The following is a 20,255-nucleotide window of genomic DNA, read 5'->3' on the forward strand; positions in this document are numbered from 1 at the left end:
TCATCCCTGAATTTAACCAACGTATGACCTGCATTTAATCTCGCTATTCTCTCTATACCCAGTTTTCCCCACATTCTCTTTATGAAACCCTCAAACACTGTGAACGGGGGGTTAGCACCTAAAACCGTACACACTACAGCTGAGTTCCAGATAGACGTTTCAACAGCGATTTCTTCTAAATCCACCTGAGCAATCCGATGACCATCCTAAACTAATGGCTCCTCAAATTGTAAACGAGCACCCCCTTGGTTTGGCAACAAATCTTTGAATGATGCCCACTTATCCTTAACTTGATTGACGTAATCATTATGGACTTCTTCTTGCTCACTCCATTTCAAACCAGACTGAGAAATACCCACCCTATCCCTATTCAAATCCATTTTCACCGACCCTCCAATCTCTGGGAATTCTGCCATCGAGTCCTTGAAAACGTCCTCCATCTCAATTGAAGGAACGTCATCATCAGCTACAACCGATTCTCCTCCCGTTTCCACAGGTCCACTCACATCCCTATCCTTGTCCACTTTTCCCTTGTCGATCGAATCTGGCTTCTGGTGTACTCTCTTACGTCTCACCATGGAGCAACTAGAGAGAAACCTCACGCCCAATTGACTAGGTTTGTTGATAAGAGAATTAATGAATTAAAAGATAAATTGTAAATTGGTTACACATTTATTTTTAAAATTTGAATATTTTCTTTTTAAGTAAGACTTATCAGAAAATAATCATAAAACTGAGATAACACTCAAGACACTCAAGAATTCGCTCTGTGAAAATGAACGATAATTTTCTATCTCTCGCTAAAAAAGATAAAGAACCAATCTCAAACCTATTCTCTTGATCTCATGTGTTAAGTACATCAAGTAAAATCAAAAATTAACCATCCTTTATTCTCTAAGTGCCCACACACTTCTTGAGGTGTAGAGAACGTTGTGGAAGCTCTTGGTGTGAGTACCTGGGAGCAGCTTAGATAGGAAGTTCATTCTAATTACGAAAAGATAGCAAGGACACTTGATAGGCATCAAGAGGTATGTTTTCTATTTTCTTGATTATGATTAATGTATGTATATTAATGGATCCACATATTTAAAGATAATTTAAATATATTACAAAAAATTTGTTGTACACTGGGTCAACCCACCCCCTTTCCGCTGCGTATTAGGAAACTCGCTCCTAACATCTCTAAGGAAGGCGAAAAAAGAAGGGGTTCGACTTTTTATTTCCACAACTCATCTTTAAGATTATGTCATCTCAAAAAGATGTCCTGGTGCCAAATGAGTCAGTTGAGGTTCTTCCTCCTGGTCCCACTTTCAAGGAATTTGAAGGGAAATATCAAGCATCGAAGAAGTCCAAGTCTGTAGTGATTCCCTCTGTTTCCACTGCCACTATTGCTGCTCCATCTTGTGTTGGTCCTGAGACATCAGAATTGCTCGCTGTCAAGACTGATCTTACAATGGTACAAAATCGACTTGGAACATTGGAGGCCACTCACAAGCAATCCTTGCTCAGCTGACGGCCTTAGCCAAGGGTGTGTGTTTAGTTCTATTTTTCATGTTTTTCCATTTTTCTCTTGTTTTAGTTTGTCCAAAGAACATGTTCCTTGTTTTTAATTTTCGTTACTTTGGCTCCTTGATAGACAAAAAAGGGGAGTAGTTGGATTGCTGCATGGTTTTTATTTTTTATGTTGTTTTGTATACAACTCTGGACTATATTTTCAGGGGGAGTTGTGTGTTCATGTCTTGTTAAACTTTTTTCCAAAATGTTGACATGTTTTATCTTTGTTAGTATGCTTGTTTGTAGGGGGAGTTCTTAGGAACTTTTTTTTTTCTAACAAAGTGTTTGCTGCAGGTTTTGAGCTCATATTGCTAAAAATATATTTTGTCTAAAAAATTGCCAAAGGGGGAGATTGTAAAATCCTATTTCAGCTAACCTTTTTAATAAATATATTTTATTATTTAATGGATATTTTTTGAAATTGTATATTGGGTAAATAAGTGTGATTGTGTCTCATTTTGGTAAGAATCAATTCTTTATTAAGTGCATTTTATATATAGTCAAGTTTCCTTAATTATTTATGGCAACCTTGTCTATAATAAGTATGTTTATTAAAGAATTATTCTTTGTATATTTTTCCTTGATTTTATCTGTCTAAAATAGGAAAACTGAATGATGCTTGTGCCCAAAGGAAGGAAATTTTGAAATGAACCTGGTCAGGTTTTAAGACCAAGTTCGTCCATTTCCTGATGCTACAATATGGTTGTCTGTCACATCTGGAAATTCCTGCAGTAAATGAAATGAGAAGTTATTTTGAGTAACTTCCCGATTTGGTCTGATTTGGGCCATTAACAAGATTGACTGACTTAGGAGTTTCTAAACTCTATAAATACTAGGCCTAAGCAGCTGCCATTCTCACCTCTTCACCATTCTAATGTTTTATGCTTTTGAAGAGTTGTCTTATTTGTAAACATTAGTTCTTGTTCTACTTTCTCTTTGTTTGTTTGTGATGTGTGTTGTTTATTCTTAAACAAGTCATAAAGCTTGTGAACATGACATACAAGTCTTCGGGAGAATATTTTTCACAAGACTTACTTCAGGAGGAAGTAAGCATTCATCAAGATCAGAAGGGATTTCGTACTCTTGGTGTTGATCAAAATCAAATTATTAAAGTGGAGTACTTCAATGTTGCGACAAAGATTTAGAGGGAGTCTAAACTTGTATAAGTCAATTGCTTTTTGTATTCTTGAGACTTTACTAATTGATTTTATCTCTCGGCGTGACCCCGTGGACTAGGTTTTGCGAACCACACAAAAAACTAATTATGTCACGTTACTTTAAGTTTATTTACTATCTATTTGTATATTCTGGTATATCGACATTCTGTTTTGATATACCAGAATATATGTCTGATCAAACAATTGTTTAACAATTCCGCATTAATTAAATTGTTTATTAATTTCAATTGGTAATTTTAAAAAACGGAATTTCAAGTTTCTTTGTAGTTCCCTTTTGGCGATGGTCTTTGACATCTATCGACATCAATGGTGTCTATGGATGGTTGTATGCTTGAGCTGTTGGGATGCTTTTTGTTTTGTGGATGGAACTGTCTGATGACATCGAGTTGAGCATCTAGGTGTTGGCTATTGCTTTGTTTGTTTGGGTCAGGTTAGTTTGTTTTCTTTGTTTGTTAATATTTTTTCGTAGTTTGTCGAATATATACATATTGTTTTTGAGCAATAGTTTGTTGAATATATTTATTAAAAAAATTATAATTAATTCCTTCTTAAATACAAAAGCATAGGAAGCATTTCATCAAAGTATATCCTTCAACTTTACCATTCCCACCCACATATTCATTGCCGACTCTATTAAAAATTGTAAAGTATAGTACACATGGGACAGCACAATTCTATCTCAACATTAATATCTAATGAAAGTTAGATCGGCTAAAAATATATGTGAAGAAAAGAAGTTAGGATTATAAAATGTAAATGCGCGGTTGGTTGTCACTTTCATAATTTCCTCATGTTGAAGCAGTTGGATATCTATATATATATAAAGGAGAGCTTCAAGGAGATTATGTGGCATTCTATAATCTCTTCAAAGCACTAATTTTATTTTCTCCATTAATCTAATTTTTTAATTCATTTACAAAATCTATTATTTTTTAAAAAATTTAAATACATATAAAGGAGAGCTTCAAGGAGATTATGTGGCATTCTATAATCTCTTCAAAGCAATAATTCTATTTTCTCCATTAATCTAATTTTTTAATTCATTTACAAAATTCATTATTTTTTAAAAATTTTTAAATTCATATACATTATCTCTCTACAATATCTTCAAAGCACTAATTCTTTTTCTCCATTAATCTATTTTTTCAATTCATTTACAAAGATTATGTGACATTCTACAATCTCTTCAAAGCAATAATTCTATTTTCTCCTAATTTATTTTCATAATGCCCAAGTCCTTTTTATGCATTATTTACTAGAGTTTACATATATTTATAACAAAGCAACAAGCCTCAAATCTCAAAGCCTCTTTCATTCTTATTTTCTTCTTCTGAAAGTTCTTTCAAGGTATTATTTACTGGCTATTACTTCAAACACTCTTCTTCACTCCTTCTCTTCATTTTAGTTTTGCAAAATTATAATAATTTTTTTTCAATTATTATTACTACTATTGCTTTTACATATTGCCACTTTTAATTTGCGTAACCAGTTATCCTAATGAACTATTTTCCTGTTATTTAATTATGATACAATCTACTTAGAATAGTTCCAATTTTAGCAATCAACACGGTAGTATGAAGAGAAAACAACAAAGTTCGCATTCTTCAGGTACTAATAAGATATTGTACAAATTACTATTATTGTCTGCTTAAATATAATCTTTATAATTAGCTAGATTGAGAAAATATTTCATCAAATTTCGTAATATGCATTAAAAAAATTTGTACCATTTATTAATTCTCACTTGTATAGTTTCTATGCTTAATGACACTATATTTTAATTTTTTTTTTTCATTTTTCACCAATTTTCTATTTTTTTTTTTTTTTTGTGAGGGAACAGAGTACATGGAATTGATTTATGTCATTATAAAAGATTGTGGTCACTTAAGCAATGTTCTACAACAAATTTCTTTATTGCAATCTCAACTTTCATCTTTAGCTTGACACGAAAGGATTCAAAAATTAAAACTCAAGAGATATGCCTTAAATGTCCAGTATCATACAATAGATGATGACTTACCTATCATTCAAAAAACTATATGCAAACACACAAGGTTGAAGCGAAAAATTCAAATTATCCAAGATAAATACAAACATGATTTAAATAAGAGAATCATCTTGACCCTTCAAATTGTCAAATTTTTCATAAAATTTATGAAATTGGACAACATTAGAAGTGACACTGGATTGCTTCAATCAAACTGTAAGTTATTCTCCATAATAATTTTGTTATTCCTACTTACAATTAAAACAAAATATTATCTTTATTATAAATATAAACAAATTTTAACTGTATATTAATACATGTTTGTAATATGTTTCAGGTGGAAATCTCCTCCAATCACATGGTACAACTACAAATGAAAATAATAAATCGTTACATAATGATCAAAACAATAAAAAAAATAAAGGAAATCACATACTTCATACCGGTACATTAATATTTACTTTTGTTGAGTTTTGTTAGTTATTGTTAATGCTTCTAAGATTAGAAATTATTAAACTATTCTTTGTTTTTGGAATTATAAAATTATGCAGTTCAACATGGACCAGTAAAAAGAGTGTGCTTCTCTTTCAATGAAAACATACATGAGTCCACATACTTCTCACTAGATGGTGCAAGCTCAAATAATGGTACCTCTTTACATAAAACTACATGTAGAATTAATGATAATATTAGTATATTTATGTAACATATGTTTTATTGGTAATATAGTTATAATTCGGTCCAATGATGAGGACGCAAACGAAGAAATTAAAAAGCTCAAACAACAAGTTACCGTTCATGGACTTAATCTTGTCCAGTAGGAGGATAAAATAGGTATTATAATACTTTTCTTACCATATTCACTTGGACGAAATTACATCCTTTATTTGTTAATATATTATTATTTGTTCAATTGACAGCTCAGTATACAACACCTTGGAATTTTGGAATCCCTTCATACACATGTCAATATTGTGGTGTCATTTTATGGTATGAGGAACGGACATAGAAAACACAAAAGGTCTCACATCCCAAATTCACATTTTGTTGTATGGAAGGACGTGTGCAGATACCATTATTGAAAGAAGCACCCCCTTTACTTAAATTTCTCTTAGGACCAGAATCTGGACAAAAAGGGTTTAAATTTCGAAAAAATATAAGAGCTTATAACTCCATGTTTGCATTCACATCAATGGGTGGCCGAGTTGATACGTCTATCAATCAATCAGCAGGTCCTTATATTTTTTGGATGAGTGGTCAGAATTATCATCACATTGGTTCTTTGTTGCCAGAAGTTGGGAAAAACCCACAGTTTGCTCAACTATATATATGATACTGAAAATTAGATAGGAAACCGAATGGATACACTACTAAGACATGGGAGGAAGACAGAGATTGAACACGAAATCGTTCATGAATTATCTCAAATGTTGGATCAGCATAATAATTTGGTCAAATCCTTTAGAATGGCAAGGGATAGATTCAAAGCACAACCAGAATCTACGTTTCGTTTACGCCTCCTAAGTAGCAGGACAACAGATGGTCGTCAATACAATATGCCAATATCATCTGAAGTAGCAGGCTTAATAGTTGGTGATTTTAGTGAAGCGAACCTCGAACGTGACGTTGTTGTGGAGCAGCGAACTAAAGGAATTCAGAGAATCACAGATCTGCATCCAAGTTTCATGTCTATGACGTACCCATTAATACACCCTTATGGTGAAGATGGATATAGACTTGGCATACCTTTGAGAGATGTAACTGAAAGCTCTTTTAAAAGGCAAAAGTTGACAATGAGGCAACATTATTACTTTAGGTTGCAGCAAAGATTAAATGAGGGTCATACTCTTCTTCGATCTGGTAGACTACTGCAACAATATATAGTTGATTCTTACATGGAAATTGAAGAAGAAAGATTTCGTTGGATACGAAATAACCAAAAAAAAACTCAGATCAGACCTTTTTTCTGGTTTAATGGACGCTATTCATCGTGGTGATTCAGATTGCTCAAAAGTGGGGAAATCAATTATTTTGCCTTCGTCACACACTGGGGGACCACGATATAGAGTACAAAATTATCAAGATGCCATGGCAATTTGTAAATGGGCAGGATATCCTGATTTATTTCTTACTTTCACTTGCAACCCAAAGTGGCCAGAAATAAATGATATGATACATTTAATAGGCCAAAAAGATGATAACAATAGGGTCGATATCATATGCAGAGTATTTGAGATAAAGTTATTCCAACTAATGCATGATTTGAAAAAAGAACAACCGTTTGGAAAGATAATCGCATGTAAGTTTATTTCACATTTGTATCCACAACGAACTCAACTCAATTGATTATAAAAAATGTTTTTACCAACAATAATTTCACAAATCCCACCAAAATTTCTAAATTTTAGTTTTTATCTATGTTGTCGCAGGTATATACACAATTGAGTTCCAAAAAAGAAGACTGCATCATGCACACATACTACTTTTCTTGCATTCGACATTGAAAAATCCTTCAGCAGACCATATTGATAATATAATAAGTGCGGAAATCCCGGACTTAAATGTTGATCCTGATGGTTATAATGCCGTCAATAAATTTATGATTCATGGACCTTGTGGAAAACTTAATTCAAACTCTCCATGTATGATGCAAGATAGGTGCACAAAACATTTTCCAAAAAAATTCAATGATCAAACCACCATCGACACAGATGGCTTACCAGTCTACAAAAGGAGAAATACAGGTATTCATTTCGAAAAGAAAGGTGTCCTTTTAGATAATCGATAAGTAGTCCCTTATCACAGGAATTTGGTTGTCAAATTTGATGCACATATTAATGTCGAGGTTTGCAATTACTCTAGATCAGTCAAATACATTTTCAAATATGTTCATAAAGGGTCTGACAGAACTACTGCAACAATGGAATCTATTGACACTGCCAAAGAAATAGATGAGATAAAAACATATTTGGATTGCAGATATATCTCGGCAACTGAAGCTTGCTGGAGAATATTCCAATTTGACATACATTACAGACAGCCAGCAGTTGAAAGATTACCATTCCATTTACCTGGAGAGCACACAGTAATATTCGAAGAAAACAAATGTGTTGAAAATGTTGTTTGCATGCCTGGAATAGAAAAAACAAAGTTCACTCAATGGCTGGAGGCAAACAAGAATTATGATGATGCACGAGAGCTAACTTATTCGGATTTCCCTATAAGTTGGGTTTGGAATTCAAAGGAGAAAACATGGACTAGGAGAAAAAACGGATTGGCAATTGGAAGAATTTACTTCGTGCATCCTTCGACTAGAGAACGCTTCTATTTAAGAATGTTGTTAAATTTTGTCAAAGGGAGCACTTCTTATGAAAGTATTAGAACAATAAATGGGGTGACATATCCTAATTTTAAAGGCGCATGCTATGCTTTGGGATTGTTAGACGATGATAAAGAGTGGATAGATTGCTTGACTGAAGCTGCAATATGGGCAACTGGAAAAGAATTAAGACATCTTTTCGTCACGATACTCATTCACTGTCAGGTTTCTGATGCATCACAACTTTGGAAATCTAATTATATTGCATTGTCAGAAGACATAACTTCATTGCAAAAGAAGAGATTTAGAATGAATGATCTTAAGTTAACTAAACAACAAGTTGAAGCATACACATTGTTCGAGATTGAAAGTATCATGCTGAAGATGGGAAAAAGTTTGAAAGATATAGATGGAATGCCCCTGCCTAATCCATCTTTGATAAGAGACTCGGGTAATAGATTGGTTAATGAAGAGCTTGATTATGACCGAGATCAATTAAAGATATTGCATGAGAAATCATTTGCTGCTCTAAATCCTTGCCAAAAATCAGCTTATAAAGCAATAGTACATTCAGTAGAGAATGAACAAGGCAATTTATTTTTTATCAATGGACATGGTGGTACTGGTAAAACATTTTTATGGAATACAATAACTGAAAGCTCAGATCACAATCAAAAATAGTCTTGCCTGTAGCAACTTCAGGCATAGCTGCTTTGTTATTGCCTAATGGTAGGACAGCTCATTCACGATTTTATATTCCCTTGAATGTTACAGCAGAGTCGACTTGTGAATTTCGACAAGGCACCCTACTAGCTGGACTTCTTATGAAAACTTCTTTGATCATTTGGGATGAAGCACCTATGGCAAATAAGTTTTGCTTTGAAGCTTTGGATAAGACCTTAAGAGATATTCTAAGAACAAGGTTTGAAAATAGCTCTAACAAACCTTTTGGAGGACTTACAATAGTGTGTGGTGGTGATTTCCGACAAATATTACCAGTTGTCCCAAAAGGTACAAGAGATGATATTGTTGATGCTTCTCTTAACTCGTCATATTTGTGGCCATTTTTTAAAATATATGAGCTCAACCAAAATATGAGGCTATATAATGGAAGCTTGACTGGTTTTGAGGCTGCTAAAATAGCTTCTTTTGACAAATGGATGTTGCAGATTGGAGATGGTTCATTATATGATGACATTGATAAACAATTAATTAAGCTTCCTTCTGATATCGCCATAAATCCATCTCAAGATCCAATGAAATCCATAATTAAAGTTATCTACCCATCACTTTTACAAAAGTACAACGATCCTACATATTTGACAGAAAGAGCAATATTAACACCAAAAAATGAAATGGTCTATGAACTAAATGAGATGATTATGAATATTATACCAGGTGAAGGGAGAACATATTTTAGCTCAGACAGTATATGCAAAGCAAGTGTAAAGACAAATGATGAAGATCTTTTGTATCCAGCTGAATTTTTGCATGGTTTGAAATTTAATGGCATCCCTAATCATGAGATGCGACTTAAGGAAGGTGCTCCTGTAATGCTCCTTAGAAATCTAAACCAAACATAAGGCCTATGCAATGTCACAAGATTGATTATCAGGCATCTTGGTAAATGGTCCATTAGAGGCGACATCATTTCTGGAACAAATATTGGTGAAAATGTCACAATTCCAAGAATTATCATGTCTCCCAATGAATCAAGATGGCCATTCAAGCTTAATAGACGACAACTTCCCTTGGCACCATGTTTTGCCATGACAATCAACAAAAGCCAAGGACAATCTCTTAAACATGTTGGCTTGTACCTCCCTAAGCAAGTATTCACCCACGGTCAATTATATGTTGCTGTGTCCTGAGTTACCACCAGAGAAGGATTGATCATACTAAATGATGATGATGAGGTGGGAGACCCAACCTTAATAAAAAATATTGTTTACAAAGAAGTATTTCAAAATACCCACTCATAAAAAATCTATTTATTCTAGAAAATAATATAGTCTCCTTTGTCCTTCAAATTCTTACCTTATAAGGTATAAATTTTACTGGTTTTAATAAAATAAATTATCCATTCTTGCTATTGTACATAGTTCAATTCTATCTTTAGCAATATATATATATATATATATTGAAGCTACATGTGTTTATATTATTGTAAATTACAATATCAACTTCATTACACAAACATAATAGTAAAAAAAATATGAGTATTAACTAATTTCAATATTATTCCTTACCTTATTTGTTTCACAACTCATCTAATCAAAATAATACTACATATGATTTTTTTCCCAAATCGTGAATTACATTAACTCTTTTATTTAATTACTAAATATAATATTCATTGTTAGTCTAAAATGAATCAACAAATATATATATATATATATATAAATATATAAATGATTCTCAAACATCAAAAGTTCATGATTCATACTATGTTACTCATTTAGTGAAAATGTTAACAACTCCTTAAGTTATAAATTCTAAATATATATATAACTTAAATTTTTTACAAAAAAAAAACCAAAATCTTATTTTTCATAAAATAATTATAATACTAATTATTATAAACACCGCGCGAGGCGCGGTTATATTGCCTAGTTTTTAAATAATTGCAGTAAAAAATTGACTGATAATAATATAAAGGTTTTAGAGATGTTACTTATTAGGTTTTCATTTTAAAAAATTGAAAAAGAACGTGGCAATTCTATTGGATGGAGACAAAAGGTTGTGTTTGGTAAAAAAATTTGTTTTTGAATTTTTTAAACACAATGTTATACCCAGATTTCGAGACCTGAGATTGTGACCTCGAAAGCTGGATTCTTCAGGTGTGAGCTCATAATATCTAAAGTGCATGTTCGTGGTCCAGGTGCCAAACCCTTGAAGCAAGGTGGCAACCTTGAAGATATGTAACCTCGGAGTTCTTTCTAAGCTCGAAAGATGTAGCATCGGAGTATATCCATTGTTAGGTGTCTCGGATCAAGTAGCCCGAGCTTGGCAAGGGTATAAGCTCGAAATGTAATGGCCTCGGTGGTATTTACCCACTCCGAGCTGGTCTTGGGGTAAGGTGGCTAGCTCATAATTTATCTAAAGATCTGGTTCGACATGACACTAATTACTGATCTCGAACGACGTAATGGGTCATCTGATGAGACGCGTTCCATGCATTTAAAGATATTTATTGTTGTAACTTCCCTACATTTAAGGGGATATTAACTAGTCTGTTATATGCCTCCTAGTCTTCAGGGGACATTCCCTTGTATATAGGAGTTACAGAATTTAATGTCATTATTCTCATTAATGAAGAGGAGTATCTTCCAAAATATATGGGAACGAACTCTGAGAACCCTCTATAAATATGGACACTTAGAGGGGACGAAATTTCGTTATCTTGAGAGAATTTCTGGAGAATTCATCCCTGAAGGATTTCCAGAAAACTCCAAAGTCCTAATAAAAAAGACTTGTGGACTAGGCAGAGTTAACTGCTGAACCATGTAAAAAATCCTCATTATTCTACTATACTATTCATCTTTGCCATAGTTTTTATTGTTTACGTGCTCTACATTTTAAGTTGACGAAAAACGGCGTTAACAGTTTGGTGCTTTCATTGAGAGCCTTAAGCAATACAATCCATGATCAACTATGGCTGCGAATGATCACAATATTCCTGAAGAAAACTATCCACGGCGCCCTAGGAAGCAGCCGATGATGAATCCTGAACTTGATGAGAGAAGTGAGTCCTCCGATTCTGGAGGACCTCCAGCACCTCCGACTCCAAGGGACGATGAGGACATGTACTATAATCCTGAATGGTACGTCCCCATTGTGGAACTTGAAAACCGACAGCTAAGAAAATAGCTGGCTGAAGCCAAGAAGCAGAACAAAGAGTTGGCTAGGCTGGTCGTAGATGCACAGGTGGCTCAGCCTCAACCTCTGCAGGAGAACCAAGATCCACCTCCGCGAGACGTTCATGTTCCTCCCCGCAGGCCTTGTGGGCAACCTCAGAAAAACGCTGCCACAAGAGGAGCGGAGCAACCTCCGCCACCAGCAAAGCAACCTGCACCCTCGAGACCCCGAAGAAGCACTCGGGCCAGGGCTCCGGCTAACTCGACTGCGGAGTTACCAGCAGAAACTAGGAATAACCGAGCCCTTGCAGAGGCTCGGACTCAGGTTCCTGGTAATATGCAGAATGTTACCGAGTAGGAAGGGCGAACTCGGGGCCATCTAGGCCCCAAAATGGTTGGCAGCCACCGTCACCCATATGGTTCCCGCCGTCACCAATAAGATACCCCTCACCACCTCGGAGGAACGTACAACCAACTCGGGGTGATGAGACGAGGCGGGCAGGACAGAAACAGGGGAATAAAGAGGCTACTAGAGAACGGAGAGGCGATCAGCCTGCGAGAAGCCAAATGTCTCGATCTCGCACTGCAGAGACGAGGCAGCATGAAAGAAATCTGTCTCGGAACAATCATGCGACAAGCCTCGCCAGTGACGACTCCGGAGACGCCAGATCAGTCAGCATGTATGATCAAGGACGAAGAAATACTGGAAACCATAGAAACCGCTCTGACCTGCGGGAGCACCTGAATCATAATCGGGGTAGTGGTAACCCATCGAACCCAGACCTGAGAGATCGCCTAAATGGGCGCAAAGACCCCCTACGAAGGCACGAGCCTAGAATTGTGATCAATGATAGCCAATTTCAGGCAAGACTCCCTACGGACCCGGTTCAAGAAAGAATTGATCAGCTGTAAAGGGCATTTAGGCTCTTGCAGAATGAGCAAGGTCGGAGTCGAGATGAGGATTCTAATGAGGAGCTCGAACCATTCGCTCCCCATATTTCCAACACTCTGTTTCCTCAAGGGTTTCGAATTCCTCATGTCTCTCCTTTTGAAGGGATCTGACCCGTACAGTCATTTTAGTAAATTTAACACCATAATGAGAGCAAGTAATGTAGGTTACGAGCTCAGATGCATGTTATTTCCAGCATCGCTTACAGGGCCAGCAAAAAACTGGTTCGAAAAATATAAGAGACATTCAATCACTTCTTGGGATTAACTATCAAAAAATTTCAAAAAGCAGTTTAGAGCCATGATCGGGAAGACCCGAGGCATCGACCCTAACCAACGTTCGGCAACAGCCAAGTGAAACGTTGAAGAGCTACCTTACAAGGTTTAATTTGGAGGTTGCCCAAGCACGGGATGTAGATGATAGTGGTCATCTAATGGTCATCCAAGATGGGGTAATGCCAGGAAGTCCCCTCTAGGATGATATGCAGAGAAAGCCTGTGAGGCCCTTAACCGAGTTTAATAGACGAGCTCGGAGGTTTGTCAATGTAGAAGAGGCGAGGTCAACGCTGAACATGACCTCTCAGCCCATAACTACAATGATAAACGTAAACTCTGCCTCAGCCTCGGTGGACCCATCAGCCTCGAAACCCCCTGCAGAAAACCCTTCTAAAAGGAAGAAGAATGAAGGAAGTAACCCCGAGGCGGAAGGGGGAAAGAAGAAGAAAGGGGAAAGGTATTTCTCCGTGTAAAAATTGTACACCGAGCTCAACGAGTCTCGAGAGAATATATACCTGGCTAATGAAAACCAGGTCCCTTTCAGGCGTCCAGACCCCATGAGAAATCAGAAGTCCAAGAGGGACTCCAGCAAGTACTGTCGATTTCACAGAGATACTGGGCACACTACTGATGAATGCAAGCAGTTGAAGGACGAGATCGAAGGACTGATCTCGAGAGGATACTTCAGACAGTATGTCAGGAACCAGAATAATAATCAGGCTTCTACTAGCCAGAGGGCAGCTGCACCATAGCCTGCTCAAAACAATAATTCCCAAGCTAGAGAAGAGGATAGGCCCCCTCCGATTGATGGAGAAGATGTGATAACCATCTCGGGCGGGCCTCATCTCGTAGGGACGGGCAAGAATGCCCAAAAGCGATATGTGAACGAGCTAAAAAATGGGGACGGGTCCCCCTATGAACCCGAACCTAGAGCTCCAAAGTGCCAAAAGATTGAGTCTCAGCCGATAACCTTTACTGAAGACGATGCGTCCCATGTTCAGTTTCCCCACAATGACCCACTGGCCATCACTCTCCAACTCACAAATAAGAGAGTTCACCGAGTTCTCATAGACAATGGGAGCTTAGTGAACATTCTCCATAAGGCCACCTTAGAAAAGATGGGACTCACGCTTCAAGACCTAAAAGCTTGTGCATTAACCTTGTATAGTTTTTCAGGAGAAGGGATTGCTTGTATGGGGTCCATTGAACTCCCTATAACCTTGGGAGACTATCCAGTCTCAACAACCAAGATGATGGAGTTTGTAGTAGTGGACCTGCCATCGGACTACAACGTGTTGCTCGAGAGACCCGTCCTAGTAGGGCTGGAGGCAGTCTCGTCTGTAAGGCATTTGGCCATCAAGTTCCCGACTTCTAGTGGCATCAGGACATTGAAGGGAGACCAGTTGGCCGGGAGGGAATGCTATAGCATTTCCATAAGAGGAAAGAACCAGGTAAGCGCACAAACGCTCATCATTATTTAGAATAAAGATGGGACAATCTTGGAGATAGATGAAGAAATCGACCCAAGAGTGGAGGAAAGAGCTGATCTCGAACCATTAGAAGAGCTCGAAGAATTAGACCCCCCGAAAACGGTAAAGGTCGGGAAAAACCTCCATGAAGAAACTAAATAGCAATTAACTTACTTTTTGAAGAAAACCCAGGATGTCTTCGCGTGGTCACATTCGGACATGGTAGGAATAAGTCCAAATATAGTGAGCCACGTGCTAAATATCGATAAAAGCTTCCCGTCGAAGCAACAAAAGCGAAGACAACTGGATGACGATAGGAAAAAGGCCTTAAAAGAGGAAGTCGACAGGTTAAAGGCAAACCGATTCATTAGGGATGCTTTTTACCCCGATTAGGTAGCCAATCTAGTACTGCTCCCAAAGCCTAATGGAACGTGGCGAACCTGCATTGACTACTCGAACCTCAACAAGGCCTGTCCTAAGGATTGATTTCCTTTACCACGGATTGACCAGCTCGTCGACACCACGGCAGGGCATGGACTAATCTCATTCATGGATGCCTATTCTGGATACAACCAGATTGCCATGCATGCTCCTAACCAGGAACATACGAGCTTCATAATAGATAAAGGGTTATATTGTTATAACGTCATGCCATTCAGGCTCAAAAATGCTGGAGCCACTTACCAGCGGCTCGTGAACATGATGTTCTCCGAGCAAATAGGGAACAACATGGAAGTTTATGTTGACGATATGTTAGTCAAATCTCAACTTAACAATAACCATGTGGATGACCTCGAAGAATGCTTTGCCGTGCTCCGGAAATATAACATGAAACATAACCCTCAGAAGTGCTCTTTCGGAGTATCTTCAGAAAATTCCTGGGTTTCATTGTAAATGCTCGAGGAATAGAGGCTAATCCGGATAAGATCCATGCCTTGATGGATATGCCTTCACCTCGAAAACACAAAGATGTCCAGAGTTTGACAGGCAAGATGGCGGCACTAAGTAGGTTTATATCAAAATCTACAGACCATTGTCTTCCGTTTTTCAACCTGTTGAGGGGAGGCAAGAAATTTGAATGGACAGAGGAATGCGAGTTGGCTTTTCAAGAACTCAAGAAACACCTCGCAGAACCCCCTATCTTGTCGAAACCTATTACGGGAGAAGTTCTGTACTTATATCTTGCTACGACCAAGCACGCCATAAGTGCAGTACTCGTACGAGAGGAAGAAAAGGTGCAAAGGCCCGTGTATTACGTCAGTAAAAGGTTATTGGGGGAAGAATCAAGATATTCCTTGATGGAGAAGCTAGCTCTCAACTTAATTCACTCATCTCGAAAACTTCGACCTTACTTTCAAGCGCACCTCATCCATGTACTAACTGATCAACCACTAAGACAAGTCTTGTCTAAGTCGGAAGCTTCAGGTTGACTTCTTAAATGGGTCGTTGAACTCGGATAATTCGAGATCACCTATCATCCAAGGACGACCATTAGGGGGCAAGCCTTGGCAGACTTCATAGTGGAGTGTACTGGCATGACCAACGATGAAGTTACAACCCCGGCCCATGAGCTGTGGAAACTTTACGTCGATGGGTCATCTAATGAAAACCGGTCGGGGGCAGGAGTAATTTTGATCACTCCTGCAGGCAGAAGATTTCACTCTGCCTTGAGATTTGACTTCAACACGTCGAATAACAAGGCTAAGTATGAGGCTCTACTGGCGGGACTTTGTATAGCCAAGGAGCTCAAAGCTAAAGCAATACATTGCTACAGCGACTCCCAGCTAGTGGTTAACCAGATCTTGGGAGAGTACCAGGCTCGTGGTACGAGAATGGCAGCGTACTTAGAAAAGGCAAAATCAACATTGGAACATTTCGAGTTCTATGCGATAGAGCAGATCCCTCGAGAGCAGAACTCGAATGCGGACGCCTTAGCCAGGCTCGCTACCTCTATCAAAAATGACGAATTGAATGCCGTGCCAATTGAACATCTCTCGGCACCTAGTATTGATGAGCCAGAGCATGAGGACGTGTGTATGATCAACTCCGAGCCTACCAGGATGACTCCAATAGTCGAATATCTCGAGACCGGCATCCTTCCGAAAGAACAGACCGAGGCTCGAAGGTTGATGTATCAAATCCCTTGTTATACCATTATAGATGGAAGGCTGTATAGAAGAGGATATTCCATGCCATTACTTCGGTGTGTGACTCCACCCGAAGCTAAGAAAATCTTAGAAGAAATTCATGAAGGGTTCTGTGGAGACCATACTGGGGGGCATAGCATGTCCAAGAAAATCATACGCCAAGGATACTTCTGGCTTACCATCAAATCAGACTCGTTTGACTACGTAAAAAGGTGTGATAAGTGCTAGCGATTCGCCACAATTCCTCAAGCTCCTCCATCTGAGCTAACTATGATGACCTCCCCATGGCCATTTACGGTATGGGGAATCGACCTCATAGGCTCCCTTCCGACTGGCAAGGGCAGAGTAAAATACGCGGTAGTCGTCGTGGATTACTTCACAAAATGGACAGAAGCTGAACCTTTGGAGACAATAACCTCCAAAAAAGTCCTTGACTTTGTGGTGAAAAACATCATATGTCGATATGGGATGCCGAGGAAGATTGTGTCCGATAACGGAACCCAGTTCGACAGTGATCTGTTTACCAAATTTTGCGAAAAAAAATGGAATAATAAAGAGCTTCTCGTTAGTGGCCCATCCCCAGGAGAATGGCCAGGTCAAAGCTGTAAACAAGACTCTGAAAATTTCGCTGAAGAAAAAGTTGGAAGAGGCTAAAGGAAGATGGCCCGAAGAATTGCCCCAAGTTCTGTGGGGATATAGGACCACGGCCCGTACATTGACAGGACATACCCCATTCTCTTTGGCGTACGGTTGCGAGGCTATGTTACCAATCGAGGTCGAAATTCCCACAATTCGAGCCCTCGCTTATGATCAAGCTTCGAACCAATCTCAGCTCGAAGAAACTCTTGACCTAATCGAAGAAAGAAGGAATGAAGCTCAATTGAAAAATGCTGCATACCAACAGCAAGCTACCCGGTACTTCAACAAAAGAGTTCGAGATTGAAAATTCGGCATGGGAGATCTGGTACTAAGGCGTGTATTCTTGGCAACACGAGATCCAGCAACTGGCGTGCTCGGGCCAAATTGGGAAGGACCTTAACAGATAGAAACAGTCATCCAACCCGGCGTATACAAGTTGGCAAGGTTGGATGGAAGTCTGGTACCACGAGCATGGAATGGCGAACACCTACGACCTTACTATCAATAGTGTAGGAAGGATGTTGCCTATAACCATGCTTGTTTGTCTGCACTGTTTTTCTATTTTTGGATTATTTCAAATAAAGTTTGATTTCGGTTAATATGTTGTATTTTTTGCAATCTCTCTTAATTTAATAGCCTATGGTCACACTCATAGGATATTAAGGGGAAATTAGTGGTACATATACCATCAGCTTGAAAAAATAAAATAGCATATACGAAAAATATAAAAGTGTTTGGATATAACCAAATGCGCAAGCTGAGATAGTTTGGATATAACCAAACTATCAAAAACATACAAGTGTTTGGACGTAACCGAATGCGTGAGCTAAGAAAATTTGGACATAACAGAATTATCGAAAGATAAAAATGTTTGGATGTGACCAAATATGCAAACTAGATTAAAAATATAAGTGTATGGATTACAAACCTAACACGACCTTAATAGGTTTGGAACAAACCAGCTAAAACTAATTGGCAGTTAGTTGGAGCATAACCCACTCCGTGTTAAGCCGAGATCGAGGCTAGAGTATCTTGCAAGACAATAGTTTCGACCTCATAACTTCGAAGAGCTAACCGAGGATGAGAAAAAGTAACTAAAAAGTAAGATATAACTAAACCATTTGCATTACACACCATACAAGTACTTTCAGGTGCATGGTAAAAGTAATATCCGACCTTGACAAATAATGAGATCGGAAGCGGATAATTCAAGCAAACTGTGCATGAATGCATTGAACCTCGAGCTTAAATCCAAACTATGTTTGTGTGATTAAACATGCATATATGACACTTTAATATAAAATGTGCAAAATATATCAACCCAAGAAATGTAAAGCATATATATTAAAATAAAGTCACAAAAAAATTGTATCAGCCCCATGGGCAGAAATTAAAAGAAAACAATTACAAAAAATAAAGGGACGCAGCCCCGAGGTATCATCTAAAGAGAAGGAGCAATCTCCTTGGCCTTCTCAGCATTCTCCTTGGCCTTCTCAGCATCAGCATCCCCCTCGGCTCCCTCTGCATCATCTCGAGCAGCCTCTTCCTCATTAAACCGAGCCTGCCATTTGGCCACCAGCTTCGCTTCAAGATGGCCTAAGAAGCTGGTATCGAGGTCGACATTGTTGGCCCAGATTCTGTACATGGCCAGGTCGACCGCCAGATCATTTTTCTCCTTAAACACTTCAAGAAGACGAGCCTTTTCACTCTCAATGATCTCAAAAGTGAGGGCCTTCTCTTCTTCAAGCTTGGTATTGACCTCCTTGACCCAAGCAATCTCCCTCTCAAGCTCTACGAGCCTGGCATTTTGCTTTTCAAGCTCAGATATCTTCACCTTAAGCTCCTCGGCTCCTGCCTCTACCTTTGCTTTTGTGGACTTAAGCTCGTCACTCAATTTAAGCTGAAGATCCTTTGCCTCTTGAGCAAGAGTCATGCTCGAGTGGACTTCGTTGTTCAGCCTATAATTAAGCTGAGCATCGACAGCAAGGGCCTGACATACAAAAAACACACAAAATTAGTATATGGCTAAGTGTAAATGCAACTAACTGGCTGGAGAAGAAAGATTACCGCAGTGTGGAGCTCAACATTCTTCTCGTAAAGAGTGTTGCAGTCTTTGGCATTGTTCAGAAACTGCCAGTGAGGTGCGTCAAAGCTCCCAAAGCTTTGGCCCACCCGAGACAGGATGTCCGAGCCTAGTGTTGCCCAGTGGGATCTAGCAGCATTTTCGATCACATACTCGTCGACATGAGTAGAGATCGAGAGTAGTGGTGTTTTCGAGGACGAGGTTTCTTCGGAGGCGGGCCAGTTGGGGGATTGACTTGGGATGCAGAAACAGTCGGGGGTAGGGTCGACGAGGATGTCCCGACCTGGGCAGAAGGACTTAGAGCTGAACTCGGAGCAACCGGAGCCGGGGGAGGTGGTGTTTTCTCGGTCCTCTTAAGGACCTTGGCGGGTCGGTCGGTCTTTCGCGATCCCCTGGGACGCTTACTCCTCTTGGCTCTGCCACTCTCAAGGATGTTGTCGAGATCAGAGTCCATCTCGCCTGCACAGTTACACCACGATATGAGTTATTGAAAAATAAAATAACTCAGCATAATGCAAACATGCATGGGATAAAAAGACAAGTGGAGAGAAACCTAACTAGAACTCTCCCCCGAGCTTGTGCTCAGCGACCACGAAATTCCCCCATCTTCAGCAGAGGCGGGGGGAGTACCTTCCCTATAGGTGGACGTCAACCTCGAAAGGTCCCTATAGTCGTTGGTCCCATATTGGACGGCTATTCTGTTCCATACCTCGTTTAGGCTATACATGGTGTCGTATTTCCTGAGCCAGCTATCAAACCTATGAACCCATTCATCTACCCAAGACCATACATAAAAAT

At 38.6% G+C, this 20,255-nt stretch overlaps 1 protein-coding gene across 1 annotated transcript; it reads left to right on the forward strand.

Moving 5' to 3' along the window:
• Positions 1-1,243: 1,243 nt before the first annotated feature.
• On the forward strand, positions 1,244-9,621 carry LOC133815593 (uncharacterized). Its single transcript, XM_062248412.1, has 11 exons — positions 1,244-1,456; positions 4,274-4,340; positions 5,057-5,080; positions 5,271-5,366; positions 5,449-5,536; positions 5,640-5,709; positions 6,066-6,639; positions 6,722-7,018; positions 7,149-7,463; positions 7,617-8,627; positions 8,720-9,621. The coding sequence occupies exons 1-11, from the start codon at positions 1,244-1,246 to the stop codon at positions 9,619-9,621; spliced, it is 3,657 nt and encodes a 1,218-aa protein (XP_062104396.1).
• Positions 9,622-20,255: the final 10,634 nt, after the last annotated feature.

The sequence above is a fragment of the Humulus lupulus genome, chromosome 2, assembly GCF_963169125.1.
Source record: "Humulus lupulus chromosome 2, drHumLupu1.1, whole genome shotgun sequence".
Taxonomy (NCBI): Eukaryota; Viridiplantae; Streptophyta; class Magnoliopsida; order Rosales; family Cannabaceae; genus Humulus; species Humulus lupulus.

Excerpts from the sequence above, each read along its gene's own strand:
- LOC133815593 (XM_062248412.1), top strand. The coding sequence starts at position 1,244 with ATGTCATCTCAAAAAGATGTCCTGGTGCCAAATGAGTCAGTTGAGGTT. Across the intron at positions 5,537-5,639 it reads CATGGACTTAATCTTGTCCA|CTCAGTATACAACACCTTGG; the intron begins GTAGGAGGATAA and ends TTCAATTGACAG. Across the intron at positions 7,464-7,616 it reads CTACAAAAGGAGAAATACAG|GGTCTGACAGAACTACTGCA; the intron begins GTATTCATTTCG and ends ATGTTCATAAAG.